General features: G+C 33.7%; 1 protein-coding gene across 2 annotated transcripts in view; it reads right to left on the bottom strand.

Moving 5' to 3' along the window:
- Positions 1–17,642, bottom strand: part of LOC126831503 (advillin) — a 36,615-nt gene that overhangs the window by 2,920 nt on the left and 16,053 nt on the right. For both annotated transcript variants that reach the window (XM_050562029.2, XM_050562028.2), the window contains exons 4-25: positions 16,341–16,406; positions 15,451–15,581; positions 13,814–13,916; positions 12,731–12,841; positions 11,859–11,960; positions 11,033–11,148; positions 10,593–10,671; positions 9,805–9,903; positions 9,326–9,470; positions 8,728–8,828; positions 7,996–8,133; positions 7,174–7,260; positions 6,606–6,677; positions 6,018–6,122; positions 5,405–5,488; positions 4,758–4,813; positions 4,063–4,156; positions 3,490–3,579; positions 2,779–2,892; positions 2,211–2,333; positions 1,477–1,548; positions 554–664 (exon numbers count right to left, since the gene is read on the bottom strand). In XM_050562029.2, coding sequence (XP_050417986.1) covers positions 554–664; positions 1,477–1,548; positions 2,211–2,333; positions 2,779–2,892; positions 3,490–3,579; positions 4,063–4,156; positions 4,758–4,813; positions 5,405–5,488; positions 6,018–6,122; positions 6,606–6,677; positions 7,174–7,260; positions 7,996–8,133; positions 8,728–8,828; positions 9,326–9,470; positions 9,805–9,903; positions 10,593–10,671; positions 11,033–11,148; positions 11,859–11,960; positions 12,731–12,841; positions 13,814–13,916; positions 15,451–15,581; positions 16,341–16,406 — 2,199 coding nt within the window. The remainder of the gene's footprint in view (positions 1–553; positions 665–1,476; positions 1,549–2,210; positions 2,334–2,778; positions 2,893–3,489; positions 3,580–4,062; positions 4,157–4,757; positions 4,814–5,404; positions 5,489–6,017; positions 6,123–6,605; positions 6,678–7,173; positions 7,261–7,995; positions 8,134–8,727; positions 8,829–9,325; positions 9,471–9,804; positions 9,904–10,592; positions 10,672–11,032; positions 11,149–11,858; positions 11,961–12,730; positions 12,842–13,813; positions 13,917–15,450; positions 15,582–16,340; positions 16,407–17,642) is intronic.

The raw sequence follows: 17,642 nt of genomic DNA, 5'->3' as shown, positions 1-17,642 counted from the left end.
TAACAGCTTGTTGACAGTTTCCTTGGTTCATTTTGAGACTCTATACATTATTTTTCGTGTTTCTTTGGTAACAGATTGCAGAGCAATACCAAAATCTGGGCTTGGAGTGGGTGTTAACTTTTCTTTAAAATCCAACTGCTAGTACACCAGGCCCCGAGTTCACAAAGCATTCTCAGACTAAAGTTAAGGATTTACTCAAAATTGTTCGCCTTATTTTAAATAAAATGTAGCCCTTTATAAAACTTTTGTTGTTTTAATGTATCAACTATATGCAAACTTTTGCATTTCAGACACCAAGATATTTCTCATAAACAGTGAATGAAGTTGAGTAAATTCCTAAATTAAGTCTAAGAATGCTTTGTAAACTCGGGGCCCGACTTCTGCTTTGAGTATCATCCAAAAGACTAGACCACGTTTGGAATTTTTGACAAATCCATGTGTGACTGAAAGGCATTCTTTTTTCAGAAATTACTAAGCCCTAAAAATATTGGGCCCTACATCTTATACTGTGCATACTGGTGGCAGAAATATCACACAAGAAAAGAAAACATACCTCTCTAGCAGATGGATCAACACCTTCAGGGAGTTCTTCAGGTTTTCCTTGTAATTTCTCTAATGGATATTTCTGTACTTCATCAAAATCTGGTGCTCCATTAGCAATACTCTATAAATAAATGAATGATTTGAATAAAATATTTTGTTAACTTGAAAATGCAACTTTGTTATGACCCTTTAACATATAAGCATCAAAATTTTGTACATCGTCCAAAACTAAAATGAAGAATTTTTTATGATAAGCTCAAAAGCATTATCTGTAAGAATCTAACATTTAAACAAACTACCAGGTAAATTAGTAATCATAAAAACAGTTATACTAAAGATGCATTATGTAAGACTAAGATAAGAGAACTGACAGTTCTCACTATAATAGTTTAAAAAACAGATAATGAAAAATGAATATATTGAAAATTTCATTCAAATTACTATATTCTGAGTGAAATCATGGATGTTGGAAGACAACTGATACTCAGTCTTGCTCTTCTCCATTTTTAAATCAAATCATTAAATGGTGACCATATTTTAATCCCTGCCATCCGATGGTCTAGAGAGTTGATTATAGGCTTGTTACGTTAATAAATATCTAAATAATAGTTTATATAAAATTTAAAGCCAAAGTAAGAACGTGCCATATTCAGATTTAGCTCTTATATAATGCATCTTTAAAGAACTTTCATTAATCAATTTGGCCCATTTAATAACTCTTGTGATATAAATTAATCAGTAAAAAGAGAGAGAGAAATGGGGTTTAACATCCACTTGGCACAAACGTCATTTTGGGACTAACACATGTTTCTTTTTTCAATAATTCGCTTGTGCGTAGGGGTCTTTAACAGTGGGAGGAAACCGGAGCACCCAGAGAAAAACCCATGATGTTGGATAATCAATTAAAGTAATTATTTTAATAATTAAACTCACCTCTTTAACAATATCTACAGATATATCTTGTGATCCTAATTCTTCTTTCATTTCTTCAAACGTTTTACCTTTCTGTAATAATACAATATACAATATAGAACATCACTGTTCACTATACAGATGATATCTTTAAAGTCAAATGTCAGTGTATAATGTTTGACAAGGTCTGGCTAAATGTTGTAAATATGACAGGAAAAACATAAAACATTTACCAAATTATTGGCTCGACAACCACGGCTCAAGAACATCCTTTAATGTGTTTCCTATTTTTATTCAAATAAATTAGGAAAAAATGTTTGCTGGTGAAAACTGGAGAAGGCTAAAGATTTGCCCGTAACAATAAGAAAACTTTCCATATAGGACTAACAATTATAACAGGGTCAGCTTGTCATTTAATCCTGCATGTAATAAGATAACAATTGGGAATTATCAGAAAAAAATTGAGGAGATTGATGCTGGAATGTGTAGCAAATTTGATAGATTTACAAGGTTCAATGGGAAAACCCATGGGAACGAAAACATATTCCTAGGACTATCGATTCTACAGAATGGAGAATTTTATCATAAACACAGAATAAAATTATTCATTCACAGATCCAGAGGGACCTGTTAGGTTATTGAGTAATGGTGTCAGACCCAAGTTGATCTAATTAAATTACATACAGGTTCAAAACATTTTATAATTGTTGATATTTAGAAATATTTTCCAGTAAAAAGATAATTTCTCAACTTACACTCCACATTTCTCGGTCCCAAACACCAAAAAATCCAGTAAATGAAGGAGGTTCTCTTCCTTGTTTAATTCTAATAATAGGTGTGTCTTCATCTCGACCTGATGGATCCGTTTTTAAATATTCCTGAAAAATAACAAATTCACAGATGAAGATCATTAAGTGATTTAATAGAATAACTAAAAAAATATATTACATAAATGAAACTTTTTTCCTTCGGTAGCATTTTATTATTTTGTTTTTTAAAACTGGTAAAGCTGTTTTAAGAGAGAGAAAGGAATGGGGTTTAACAACTATTTGACACAAACCAGGTAATTCTGGACGAACATACAGTTCAATTTTTAATTCATTAATTCGCTTACACATAAGGATCTTTAGCAATGGGAGGAAACCGGAGAAATACCACGGGGTTGGACAGATGACCCTCCTCCTTTCCAGGAATCAAAACAACTTATTGACAAGCCTTTGACGTAAAAAAAAACCCTTTTAATGTCCACAATCTTTCTGGTAGAGCAGAAAAATGAACAAGCAATGAAAGGACAATAAGTAAAATTATATATAAAAAAGTTACCAGGGCAACTCGTTCAGCTTCTTTCTTCTCTTGTGCATTAGCATCATCACCAACCCAAACAAAAATATTATCCCAGCAATCCAATAACATAACATCTTCACAAATCAGATCACTCTATTAGATATAAAACAAAACTTAATGATAAAACATAAATCTATTTCCCTCTCCTAATGGAAAATTGTTTCAATGGTATTACGTAATTGAACTGTAAACACACAGGATACAATTCTATAGAATATAATTACTGTTTATTACTGAGAGACATTTTACTAGGCATCTTCTTGAACAGTTGCTCAGCAATAAATGAAATCAAATGGCCTACAAGGGATCTATCTTTTATGTGCATGAATCGGTTTTACATCTGTCTTTGTCAGGCCCTCCTTCCTGCACCACTGACAAGGGGAAACCACGCTGAAAAATCGTGATGAAATTTCTCAGCCAATACCAAGAGCAAACCCACAACCTCCACGCTATCGAGCTAGAATCTTACTTACTTAGCCACCGTGGCTCCTGCTCAGTAATAAACAGTAATCATATTCCATTATGAAATGTGTCATGTGTATTAACCAGTTCAATTACCAAAACGTCATTCAAATAAATTATCACTTCAATGTTTGATAAAGACCAGAGTAACAAGCAAAAATTGTATTTTGTATACAATGAAAAAATTGATATATTTTATTTTTAACAATATGAGTACTACTTGTTTACCTGGACAAAATCTGGTATTTCTTCACAAGTAAAACGACCAGAAGCATTAGATAATTGATATAATCTAGGTGGGTGTGTCGAATCATCAGCCTGAAATAAAATTAAAACAATATTACGTAAAGGACACAAAATCCGTACAGGACACAATAAATGGCAAAAGTGTCTGTGATCGTAAACTTAAAATTGAGACAGGTCTCTTTAAACAAATGAGTACATCAAATGATTTCTTTCAATTTTTTACCCAAATCAGACATGACATCCTATCCTTAAAAATATTTTACAACCTGTGTCGTACAATACAGAAATTCAGCAAGAGAGAGAGGTATAACCTCCACTCAAAACAAACTAGGTCAGTTTGTGACTAACTTATGGTTCGATTTTATTTCAATATTTCAAGGAAACTTTATCATTGGGAGGAAACCATAGAAAACCCAAAAGGTTAGCCAAACGACCCTACTTCTTGTTACTTACAAGTGTGGAATAAAAACCATGCCCTGAATCAATGTCTGGCCTTAAGATCTAAAATGCAGTGACAGGGATCAATAATAATATATCATAGCAAAAGAAATTTACCGTAAGTCGTTTTTCTGAAGCGTACTCCTCTTTACCACCCAACACATTCCAAAAATCATCTTTTTCTTGACCTTCAAATACCATTGTTAACACTCTATCCAATACAAAATAAAACACATAATAAATACATTTCAAATTAAATATTTTTGTTAAATTCACAGAAAGGCTAGACCAACATACATTACCTTCCTTGAACATTACGTGTTGAAATTGTTGTATCAAATTGAGCATTGCTATGCCAACAGAATTAACTTTGTAATTAAGACAAAGGCAATCTGATTAAAATACAAATCTATATTACGTTTCGTTTTTTTTTTATCCTCTCAATGGCCTTCGCTACATTAAGATCTGACTAGTTGTAGTGGGAGGTTGTGTCATGGGTCATACAATCGACTTTTGACCCTATGACGTCAGACATTTGATGTTTCTAATGGGATACCCACACATTCGTGCAACGTGCACCACACACCAAGAACTTGCCGCAGCAGACTGTTTCATTGACTAATCCCTCACATCATCCAGAATGTGGGTTATATAACAACTTTTCCAGTTCCTAGTGTAGTAAAGACAAGTAAAACGATAAACTACGAAACGAGATAGGATCTGTGTTTTAATCATATCGAGACAAAGCGAACTGGGATTTAATCTAAACCTCAATTAAATATATAATGTATTATGTGTGTGTATCTACGTACCTGGGTGATCGACTCGCCACTAATTTAGCCATTTCCCTTTCATCACCAGTACAACCCTGTTATAAAATAGCATAATAATATAATTCATCTTTCAATCTCATCTTGATCGTTTGACAATCAAATTATATACCATTATTCACTGAATAATTAAAGTGTGAATATATACAGGAGGTGTTTCTTACAACAGATCGAGGGGACAGAGAGAAATGGGGTCATTCTGGGACAAAACATACACTCAAAATTTATTTCAATAATTCATTTTCGGGTAGGTGTGTTTGACAGCGAGGAGGAAACCTGTGGAGCCGGAAAACACATCATGTTATCGCTTCCATGTACAGAGGGAGAGAGAAATGGGGTTTAACGTCCACTTGACACAAACTAGGTCATTTCAGAACTAACACATGGTTCAATTTATTTCAATTATTCGCTCGCGTGTGGGGATCTTTAGCAGTGAGAGGAAACTGGAGGACCTACAGAAAAACCACGAGATTGGACAGGCGACCCTACTCCTTGTCACGTACAACCTGGGAATCGACACCTCGCCAGTTGACTCAATGACAGACCTTATGATACAGCACGCAAGTGCTAACCATTCGGACATTACACCCCCCCCCCACTGAAATTTAATGTATATATATAAAACTTACCTTTCCAGCCCAGGTATATACAGCTTGTTTAGTAAATATAACAAACACATCATTGGAGTTAAGGGAAGCAGCTCGTAACTCAACCTATATAATATCAAATTTAGATAAACATAATAAAATCCTAATCTGTCCAAAAAAAAAACATGTGGGTGTGAATAAGATTAAAGCATGGCATACATGGGAAACCAGGATTGAACCCCAGACTTCCAGGTTAGCGAGCCAGCTAAATACTCACTATAAGCCACCATAGGCTTCAAAATTTAAAGAGACAGTAAGAGAAAAATGGGGTTTAACTCCACTCAAACTAAACTAGGCCATTTTGGGACTAACATATGGTTCAATTTGATTTTGATAATTCGCTTGCACGTAGGGGTCTTTAGCAGTGGGAGGAAACTGGAGGACCTAGAGAAAACCCACGAGGTTGGACGGTCATCCTTACTCTTTGTCACGTACAAGCAGGGAATCAAAACCATGCCAGTTGACTCAATAACAGACCTTATGAGCACTTTCACCATTCAGCAACCCAACCCCACAAAAATTTAATGAGGAAATAGGCTCAACTGATGTTAAACTGTCTCTACCATGGATTTAGTTTATTGAAACTATATATTACCTGTACAGCTTTAGAGTTGAGTTTAGATGTACCTCTGACTTGTAACATATATTTATCACCTGGTCCATCATTACTCTGACCACCGTTCCAACCACCTTTACCTCCCTAAAATTATAAATAAAACAATTTAACATGTAGTAGAGAATATGGCGGGAGAGAAAAGATATACTTAGGGTTAAGTGAGGAGGTAATTATAAAAGGGTTTTAAAGAGGTAATAGTTATTGAAGTTTACCTACAACATTGTGAAAACTGAATCTCTACAAGTAATATCAGCAAATTAAGAACTTACAAAGATAGATGAATATTAAATTTAATATGATTTAATCTAAGCCAGAAGATTATGTGTCATTGATATATTGGTTTTGTTTTCTTAATAAAATGTTAAATAATCAATTTGCGTGCACAATTAGTCTGACACACTTTTGGATCACAATAACTCTGCTTCTAATTGAGGTAGAATATTCAAACTTGATGTAGGTATTTATTTGGTAAATGTGTTTGACGATGAGCATGACTTCTTTAATCTGTGAAAAATTAGATTTTGTCCATGAGCATTGTACAATAATTGATAGCAGATATTTACTTACAGAGAAGACAATCATTTTACCATCAAACATGGCCATAAAATGTGGTGGTTCTTTATTCTGTACAACTCGAACCTACAAAAATACATTTTTATGAAATTAAATGGGGTTTAACATCCAATTTTTCTGCACAGACAGGGCTAATGAAGAAAATATTGTCCGGATAGCAGCACTCAATGTGAATGCCAATGTGTACAGAGGACCTCAGTTTTTTTGTACCAACCGAAGGACTAGACACTGTTCTTTGCCTGGCCCCCGTCCACCATCCTACACCACTGACACACCCCAGATCACACAGTTAATGGATAACATTTGAAAATTCTCTGGTGGAGGAGCCTACTTGAAAATCAAGACAACACCACTGAATAGTAAAACTTGTTGTCAAACTGGTTCAGATTTTATTGACGTGTGTAAATATTTTTGCTATGAAAAGACTTGCATAATATTGTCTATTTATAACAATAAAGTTATTCTCTGACCATCAAAAGACTTGTATGATATCATCTATTTATAACAATATCGTCATTCTCTGGACTATCAAATAAACTGAGAGATCATAAAAAATACGAACCTGAACAGCAGCACCTCCTAATTCATCATCTTTTTCTACAGCTTTTAAAGCAGCTGTACCTTGTTCATCAGCACTTGATTTAGCTCCCTGAAAAAATATATCATGTTAAATATTTACTAAATAAAACATGAAGACTTATTTACATGTATACCAAAAACTAAGTCAAAATTGTTCCCATGGAATCACAAAACTGATCAAATCTGATAAATTGTGAATTAGTAGAGCGCTTAACTACAATAATAGCTATATTAGAGTGGCTAATAAGATCTGGTTATCCAGGGTGTCAGTGATTAGTTTCGTTTGTATTGAACTCCTCAGACTGACTGAACTTAAGTGGCAGACTTTTATTTATACTACTGCGAAATCCCTGTGTGTTTTGCCGTGGTCACAAATTGGTGGGGTTACCCCAAACTCTTTTTTACTTTGTTATACAATAACAGCTAAATCCACAAAATCTGCTTATGGCGCATAATACACTGATATCTAATAATATAATTTAAACAGAAACGTTTTCAAGTCAGATCTGAATTGATTGAGCGATGGACGTCTGAGGTGGTTTAACGATAGTTTATTCCACTTTGTAGTGGAAATTTTGACAGTTTCTGAGATATGCACCAGAAAATTTGTTACGAAAAATGGATGGACAGAAGGAAGTATTCCATTTCATTATCACTTGCTGACTTCATTTAGTATGGGACAATCAAATGAGATAATGGAATGTGATTTCATAATAACTCAATACAATCCAAGTTATATGGTATACTTTATTTCAACAATTTACTTGTGTGAAGTCATGGTAAAAAGTGTATATATTTTACTTACCAACCAATAGTAGATAATATAATGTGGACGATTATTAACTTGATAGGTATATTTAATAACGTAACAATCTCCACCAAAAAATTCACCATAATGACCCTTTTCTACTTCAACTAACTCAAAATCATTTACTCTCCATACCTGCGAATAAAACCATCACAATATATATAGCATGTAATAATCATTTACAAATATAATGATCCAAATATATTGCATGTAATAATCATTTACAAATACAAACATCCAAATATATTGCATGTACTAATCATTTACAAGTCTATAACCAAAATACTTTAATAATACTTTAGCTATAAAATATATTATATTGTATCTTTGCCTTACAATATGTTTTTTAATATTCAACACTACTTTTGTTGGAAGTACCAATACAATTTCACAGATTGTTTACATTTTTATTCCTGTGAGTGGTTGTGGGCCCAATGCACTATTTCTTCTGGAGGCATGCAATGCTGTTAAGATGGTACTCCTTGAATGGTATTTAGCTATTGGAAACATAACATAACCAACACAATTATATATAACAACAATCACTGATTATTATACACAACTTTTTGATAAGTATCCTTAAATTGTTATTATTAAGGTTGATAACGATAAAAGGATACTTATCAAAACGTTGTGTATAATAATCAGTGATTGTTGTCATATATAACTGTATTGGTTCCGTTAAGATGGCCCTGATGATATTATTATAAATATAAAAAGATAACAAACCTCTACTTCACCAGTACCGTCATCAACCATCTGTGTTTCTGCTGCTAGAGCAGGTTTACTGTGTAATGTAGCAGCATCAAATTTAGTCTGTACAGTTTTAGCTAGAATAACAAATACACAATTTTATATTACCAGTACTCTTTACTCTCTAAGTACAAAATAATTTTGGTGAAATACAAGTTGGAATCCTACAATGTTTTGACAAAAGTGGGCAAAATGTGTGTGATTTCTGAAATATTGAAATAACAGAAATGAACTATTAAAAACCAGTGTTATTTTGAATATAATCGAATTTTAAATCAAATGGTATAAAAAAAATCATACAATTCAAAAGATATCACTGTCGTTTGCTGTAAGTAGTGATAAATATGGTACACAAGGAAGGATATGCTTACTTTTCAAAACACATGTTGTCACTTCTCGCTCATGATGACATATTGCTAACAACTTTTTTTTATATACTGTCACACTTTTTGTTTAGAATTTCATAACTTACACCCCCCCCCACCCAAAGAAATATAAAACAAAATTTTAAAACCGGCTCGCTTTAAGAACAAAAATGCAATTAGCAGACAATAATTGAAATAAATGAACTCACCTATTCTATTGTTGGAGTAAACTTTTCCTGGTGGTGGTGGTTGAGGCCAATCTCGGAATAAACATTTAAATTCTACAGGTTCTCCATTTTCTACAACTCTTGTAACTGGTGTTTTAGATGGATATTCTTTCTTTGTTACAAAACCCTAAAATTATCATTTAACATAATATTAAAAAGACAGTCCCAGATCCCACAAGTGGGTTCAGTATGTGGAAAGCCGCAATAAATTAAAGTGGGTTTAGGTCTGTGAAAAGCTACAATAAATTTAAATAGGTTTAAGTCTGTGAAATGTCACAATAAATTAAAGTGGGTTTATTTAAGCATTTGAAAAGCCACAATAAATCAAAGTGGAATAAACTATAACACATACTTATGGAAGAACAATTACTGATTTATTTGGGCGACGTTTCGAAGAGTATTCTCTCAACGTTTTCAAGCAAGTGGGTTTTAAGTAGGCCTATAAAAAGGTATGTACTTACTAAGGCATTTCTCATGGCTTCTTTCTTTTCTTTAGATGAGGCTTTTTTACCAATCCACACCCAGATACCAGCATGACCATTATCAACAATAAATGAATCCTGATAAAATAAAATTTTTAACAATTTCAAACAATGCACTTTCTAGATTCAGACAGACAGGGATTATACACTAATATACTGCCCCATAAAGAGTGAGAGAAACTAAGTCATTTCAGGACTAACATATGGTACAATTTTATTTCAATAACTTGCCTGCGCATAGGGGTCTTTAGCAGTGGGGGGAAACCGGAGGACCCGGAGAAAAACCACAAGGTTGGACAGGTGACCCTATTTCTTTTCACGTACAAGCGGAGTATTGAAACCACGCCACTTGACTCCATGAAAGACCTTATGATACAATGCACACGTGTTAAACATTCGGCCACCCAACTCCCCAAAGTAGTAAAGAAAAACTACATTTCACCCTTATAGTTGACCTGAAAAGATGATTGCTATGTAAGGATCCCACTGCCATTTTGTTGTCCGTTAAAATTTATTAATAGACCTTTTTAAATCCAATTGAATCAAAGCCCTGACATTATCTAGAGCTGGTATTTTGATTTCATTTTTTTAATTAAATGTTAAATAATGAATCTGAGTACATTTTAGTGTGAATTAAGATGCGAGAAATTTGGTATTTTAGCGAAATATGCCAATACATGAAGTTCAAAAGGTCAGAAAAGACTATCATTTTCTATAGGTATACCGATGGGCTCAATAATTCTAGCTCCTAATTATAGATAACTTACGTCATTGTGAAGATCTTTATGTGATAATGGTCCAGTTTTTATTTCAGAAAGTTTAAGAGTACCTCCTTCTTCATGACAACTGTGAATATATAGAAAAAAACCCCAGAGATTTAAATTTATTTAAATATGTTGCAAAACATTTACCACCTAAAATATCATTTTTTCTGGTTTATAAAGTAACCAAAAACTTTAAAAAAAAAGACATTTGATGATTTTATCAAATTCTAACTCCAGTGAAATCTTCAAACCATTAATTTTTTCCATCAAACCACAAACTGGCATTTCAACATATCAGGATGAAAAGTGATTCCTCTCTATGGATGTAATGTGGTCATCTATTTTTATGTCATGACTTAAACACTGACAAAAAACAACAAACTGCACAACTTATAAAAGTTGACATTGACCAGTTCAGATTTAAATCTATAGAGATAACTTACGAGAAGAGTTTTATCTGAGCTCCAGCATTGCGTTCAGCAACATCATCAGTTCCGACTTCTTCCACACTTTTTAGCTTTCCACGTTTGTCTGGGATTGGCAGATGAGATTCAAATAACTAAAATAGAAAGAACCAAGGTTAAATATATATTCCTCTCTGAGGACTTTTTTCTGTAACCAAATTGTATATTTTTTTTTTTTTGATATTTTTTGCGAAAAATATTGTAACAAGGTTTAATATCTTATAAATACTGACAAGTAAATTTGGAACTTTCTGGACTAATAATTCAGCATCCCTAATATATACTAAGACTTTCTGGAACACCTGATACCACTTGCACTGGCATAATCTGTGAGGACAACAGGTATTATCCTGTCGTAAGTTCAAGTGGCTAATTAAATGTAATGACGTTGTCAAAGATTTGTTTCATGCAAAGACAATTTATTTTATTTGCTACCGGGAGTCACCATGACGAAGTGAGTATGGTGCTTGCTCATTGATCAAGGGATCCCGCGTTTGATAAGGGTGTAGGTAGAAAAAGTTTATCAGGATTTTCCAGCACCATTTTCCCTTTGTCATTTTTTGCTGTAAAGTCAAGATCAAAATGTCATCCAAAGACAAAACATGATCAAATTTACACAGCCGAAACGAAAAAGAAGAACTCTCATAATCAAACTCAGCCGAAATATGGATCAAATGACAATACCACGTTTGAACATTTTACCTCAATTACAAGAGTTATTGTGTTCCAATAGGTGTCACAAACGGACAGACCCATTCTAATAGTCCCATACTTCCTCCAAATTGTGAGGGGATAAAGTATTTACCTCTTTAGATTTACCAGTTAATTTTTCTTCCTCTCCATCTTCTATAACTATGATATTAGCTTTCTTTCTGGTATCTCTTAAACTACGACTATATTCCATAGCCTAATAAATAATAAAATCAGTATTAACATCAATAACTCAAATCAAACTAATATATAATAATCTCATATAAAATTAGGTTTTTACAGCACATTCTGTTCTGCCCAGGTAAATTATCAATCTGGTTAAAACACAGATCCTATTTCGTTTCGTTTTTATAGTTCAAAATTTCGTTTTACTTATCTTTACTACACTTAGATCTGGAAGACTTGTTATTTAACTCATGTTCTGCTTGAAATGAGGGGTCAGCCAATCAAATGGTCTGTCGAATCGAGTGTTTGACCTTTTTTTGCCCGGAACAGTGGGTAATCCACTAGTAACATCAATGCTGATTAGTCAATCAAATGTCTGACGTCATAGGTCAAAAGTCGGTCTTTTGAACTCTGACGTGACCTATTGCTATAACTTGTCAGATCTTCATGTAGTGTAGGCCATCGAAAGTATAAAAAAACGAAACGAAATATAGATCTGTATTTTAATCAGATTGGTAAAGTATACAAATGGAAACAAATTTGAATAATACACTTTACCGATCTACCTTTCATTCACACAGATAGATATGGAAAATACAGCGTAACTTTAAAACTTATTTTTGTCATGCTACTCTTGTACCATGGCATTTTGAAATCTAATGATACATGGCTATTTTCATCAGCCCTGTAGGCCCAACCCCAACATGGTTTAAAATATCTTAAATGTTCAATCTAAATACTACACAACAGTTCTCGACCATACAGCCATCTTTAAACTGAAATGTTGTATTCAATACAAACCTTCAATCTCTCGGATCTTCTGCATTTACCTCCCATCCATGCAAATAATGTCTGTCCCAGATCTAATATAAAACTATCACCTTCATTCATACCTTCCCATCCGATCTCAACCTATAAATAAACAATAAAAACAAAATAAATTTCACAATTCACTTTAATTTTCTATATATCGAGCACACTTTTTCACGAGGTGCTGCATCAAGAAAGTTTTAAGAATGTATTTATAACAAGAGGTCCATGATTTATAAATATTTTTATTCCTAACCAAACCTCTGTGACTGATTTTACTGACAACTTTATGGTTGAAATCTGAGCACAATAAAGTCTCTATCTGACCACCTCAAGTTCGATATCTGACCATCATAAGTGTTATAGCTGACCACCATCAGGTTGATATCTGACCACCTCGAGGTCGATATTTGATCGCCCTAAGGTCGATATCTGACCACATCAAAATTGATATGACAACCACCAGCTTGATATCTGACCATTCAAGGTCGATATCTGACCACCCCGAGGTTGATATTTGACCAACTCAAGGACACTATCTGACCAAGTCAAGGTCAATATCTGACCACCTCAAGGTTGATATAATAAAATTGATATCTGAACTCTGAACACATTATTGGGGTCGATATCTGAACACATTATGGTCAATATCTGACCACTATAAGGCGATATATGAGCACCTTAAAGTTGATATAAGAACACATTAAGGATGATAATATATAGAGAGAGAGAGAGAGAGAGAAATGGGGTTTAACGTCCACTTGACACAAACTAGGTCATTTCGGGACTAACACATGGTTCAATTTATTTCAATAATTCGCTTGCGCGTAGGGGTCTTTAGCAGTGGGAGGAAACCAGAGGACCCGGAGAAAACCCAAGAGGTTGGACAGGCGACCCTACACCTTGTCAAGTACAACCGAGGAATCGAAACCCTCCAGTTGACTCAATGACAGACCTTATGATACAGCGTGCGCCACCCAACCCACCATTTCTGTGTATAACAGGAAAAATATTTTCATTTCTATATATACTTCACTATATTTAAAATCTAGCAAAATGTGTTTTTACTCATACCTCTGAAACAATAGGTATTGTTTTTCCTTTCACTCGTAATAGTTTCGGTTTAAAGACTTCCTCTACATGATTAAAACCAGATTTAACTCCACCAGCTACAACACTATAAATACATTATATATAAAACAATATCATAAATATAAAACATACTGCCTCTAGGCTTATAAAGATGCTCATCACCTTTAAGTGGTAGTTTTGGGACAAAGATCATGACCACTTAGTGGCTTGGGGGATTACCAGTATGTAAAAAAAATACCCCCCCCCAACTCTCGATTAAATCTGGTCAAAATAATGCATTAAAGGATTATAAAATAGTATTATATATGGAAGTTCGGGGTCCATTGACTAAACTTGTTTCGTCGTAGGTAGACATTTGTATGCCTTCACTATAACGCTGATGAGGGTGATGCTAAACGAGCTTTATAGCAAACCATGTTATAGTGACGTCCAATTGTATTGTAACATTTGACTGGATTCATAATATGCTAAACATAGTGTTTACTACAAAGTGAGTGTATTTAAATGACATATTGTTTATTTCACCTTAAAATGCTGGTAGAGTTAGTGAGTCACCTTACAGTTTGAGGAAAGAGACGGAAAAAAGTATAGTAAATCTTGAAAGTCTAGCTATAAAACCTGACGTGAATAATATATTCTTACAGATGCATATCTAAATAGCCATATCTTCGAACAGTATGATTACAATTTTCTGATTTCTAAATCATATGTTATGAGAGAAGGAAATTGGGATTTATGTCCACTCAACCTAAGCTAGGTCTTTTCAGGACTATGATGTTGTACTTTTTTTTTTCATTTCAATAATTCGCCACTACCCCCCTCCCCACAACCCAAATTATAATAATACCATCTTTTCCAAATAAGATATATAGACTGGGGCTTTAACGCGCCGAAACAAGCCCAACAGCAGCAATCAAGTCTATGTTAGCTCAAAAAATCTTCAAAATGTGAAAAGAGATATTTCAGCAAAATATTTTCAAAGTAAACATGTGGTTCTTCTTTAGCGAGAGAGAGAGAGAAATGGGGTTTAATGTCCACTCGACACAAACTAGGTCATTTCAGGACTAACATGTGGTTTAATTTTATTTCAATAATTCGCTTGCGCGTAGGGCTCTTTAGCAGTGGGAGGAAACCGGAGGACCCAGAGAAAACCCACGAGGTTGGACAGGCGACCCTACTCCTTGTCACGTACAACCAGGGATTCGAAACCACGCCAGTCCACTCAATGACAGACTTTATGATACAGCGCGCGCGCACTAACCATTCAGCCATCCAACCCCCCGGTTCTTCTTTAAGCCCAAATGAATAAGCTTTAAAGAACGTCTATCATGAAGATTGTTCTGTATCACATTCACAAGCTCTAAAAGTTAAAACAGGGGTGAAAACTCTGCAATACGCGGTCAAACCATTCTGAGTTTCTATTTGGGTCTCCCTCTGAATCTGTACTTAAATTAATGGTGCATATTGTCAAAACAGCTTTTCCTGAAGTATCTTGTAAGAAAAATTGTGTTTAGTATGAGAAATATTTTTCTTGGTAATTTGGATACATATTCTTCAATCAATGGTTATGTAGTTAGAATGGTAACATATCTTGTAAACTTACTGTACTAAATACTTACACAAAACCTTTACTAAAATAACTAATAAATCTCCGTGATTCAGCACCCTCTACTTCTCTATGTTGTACTGGGGAACCACCTAAATAATCATCTAATTCTACACTTTTATACGCAGCTACACCAGCTTCATCCTATATAAATAATATCAAACATCTTTATATCATTCTATTATAAACATACCCTAATAATACCTTTCACTGGCTTAATTAGATTAATAGGGATAACAAAACATGAAATGAAATGGGGGGTAACGTCGTAGGCTACTGTTCTGCTTCGACTGGGCTAATGAAGACGGGCATATGTCATGTAGTGTGCAATGAGGGAAATTTTGCCTGGACATCAGACTACGGCCTACTCTTATATCGAATTCCAACTGCAAAGGGATCTTTTACGTGCATGCCAATGTGTACACGGGACCTCAATTTTTTGTCCCATCCGAACGACTAAACAACTGTCCCTCCCCCTCCCTCCGGCATCAATGACAAGCGAAACCAGGCCGGGGAAAATAAATAAAGTCTACCAATCAATGAATTATAAAGTTAAATTGGTGGCATTTTTCTTATTAAGAATTCTAAATTCTAAAATCCAAGAATCGGTGAATTACAGAGTGAAATTGATGGATTTCTCATCAAATCAAGAACTTCAAATTCTAAATCTACCAATCAACGAAATACAATCTCAAATCTCATATTCATCATTAAACACACAAATAATATTTATTTTTTATGGTGACACATGGTATGCAATTTGTTGATGAATATTGCCAGGGTGACAATCAATCCATAATACATCCTGGAGATCTCGTTCTATAAGAGTTTGTAAAATTCTCTACTTGGTAGGGCTAAGACTCTAATGTAAGTTCTAGTTACAGGTAAAATGTTTAATTGTACCTGAGAAGTTTCTGACCCTAACCAGAAGTGAATATGACTCTCTAAAGCTCCTTTAACTTCTTTAATCTGTAAAACAAATTAAAATATAAAATAATCTTAACAGGGCACTGTCAGACTCAGGTCTGAATAAGTATAAAATCTACTTTCAAAATTCGGGACCAATTTAATTATAAATTAGATCTTAGACACAGGTATATCATATCAATAAATAAGATCTTATACACATATATATCATATTAAATCTAATTAATCAATTAGATCTTATACACACATATATCACATCCAATTTAATTACTAAATTAGATCTTATACACAGGTATATCATATTTAATTTAATCAATAAATTAGATTTATAAACAGGTATATCATATTTAATCTAACTAATAGATTAGATCTTATATGCAGCCATTTCATACAATGAAATGAAATGGAGTTTAACGTTCTATACGGTTCTGCTAATGAAGACGGGCATATGCCATACAGTGTGCTATGCCCGAACAACAGTACTACGGCCTACTCTTATATCGAATTCCAACTGTCAAGGGATCTTTTACGTGCACGCCAATGTGTACACGGGAACTCGGTTTTTCGTAGCCATCCAAACGACTAGACAGCTGCCCTTGTCAGGCATTTCATACAAATCTAATTAATAAATTACATCTTTTATCTATACCAAATTAAATACTGTGTTGGTTCTTTCTACATCTGGATTACAAAATACTATTCCTTTTACCTACCTGAATAAATCATTTGTATCATTACATTACAGAAATATTTCCAAAATAGGAATTTTGTTTAAAAAAAAAACTGAGATAAATTTTTCTCCAGATCAATATAAAAGCATTTAAAAGTCATAAAATTACGAATAACCTTTTCTCCAGAATAAAATGAAAAATAAAAAACCAATAAATTAAATACTAATTGAACGAATATGTTTTCATGTATAAACTTTTAAAAATTCTCTACAAACAGTAAACAAAGACGACTGGTGCCAAATCACTCTGGTACAAAATAAAAATGTGCGGACATTAGAGAAATTGAAATAAAAACAACAAGACACTTCCCCAAAGGAAAATCAAAAATCAAATAAAATCCAAAGCACTCCAAAACAAATCACACCAAAAGAAACATTAAACCAAAATTTGCTATTAAAAATGAATGTCGAACACAATAAAATATGTTAGTAAAGGAAGTACATATATAAGTCAACAGGAGTAATTCATACATCGTTTCAATTGAAAACAAACAAAAGTCATGAGCACCAATCAAAAGGATAGTTCCTCAAGAAAACAGAGCCTTTTG

The sequence above is a fragment of the Patella vulgata genome, chromosome 9, assembly GCF_932274485.2.
Source record: "Patella vulgata chromosome 9, xgPatVulg1.2, whole genome shotgun sequence".
Classification (NCBI taxonomy): domain Eukaryota; kingdom Metazoa; phylum Mollusca; class Gastropoda; family Patellidae; genus Patella; species Patella vulgata.
The sequence above is the reverse complement of the archived record's forward strand: the minus strand, read 5'-3'. Positions and strand labels throughout refer to the sequence as shown.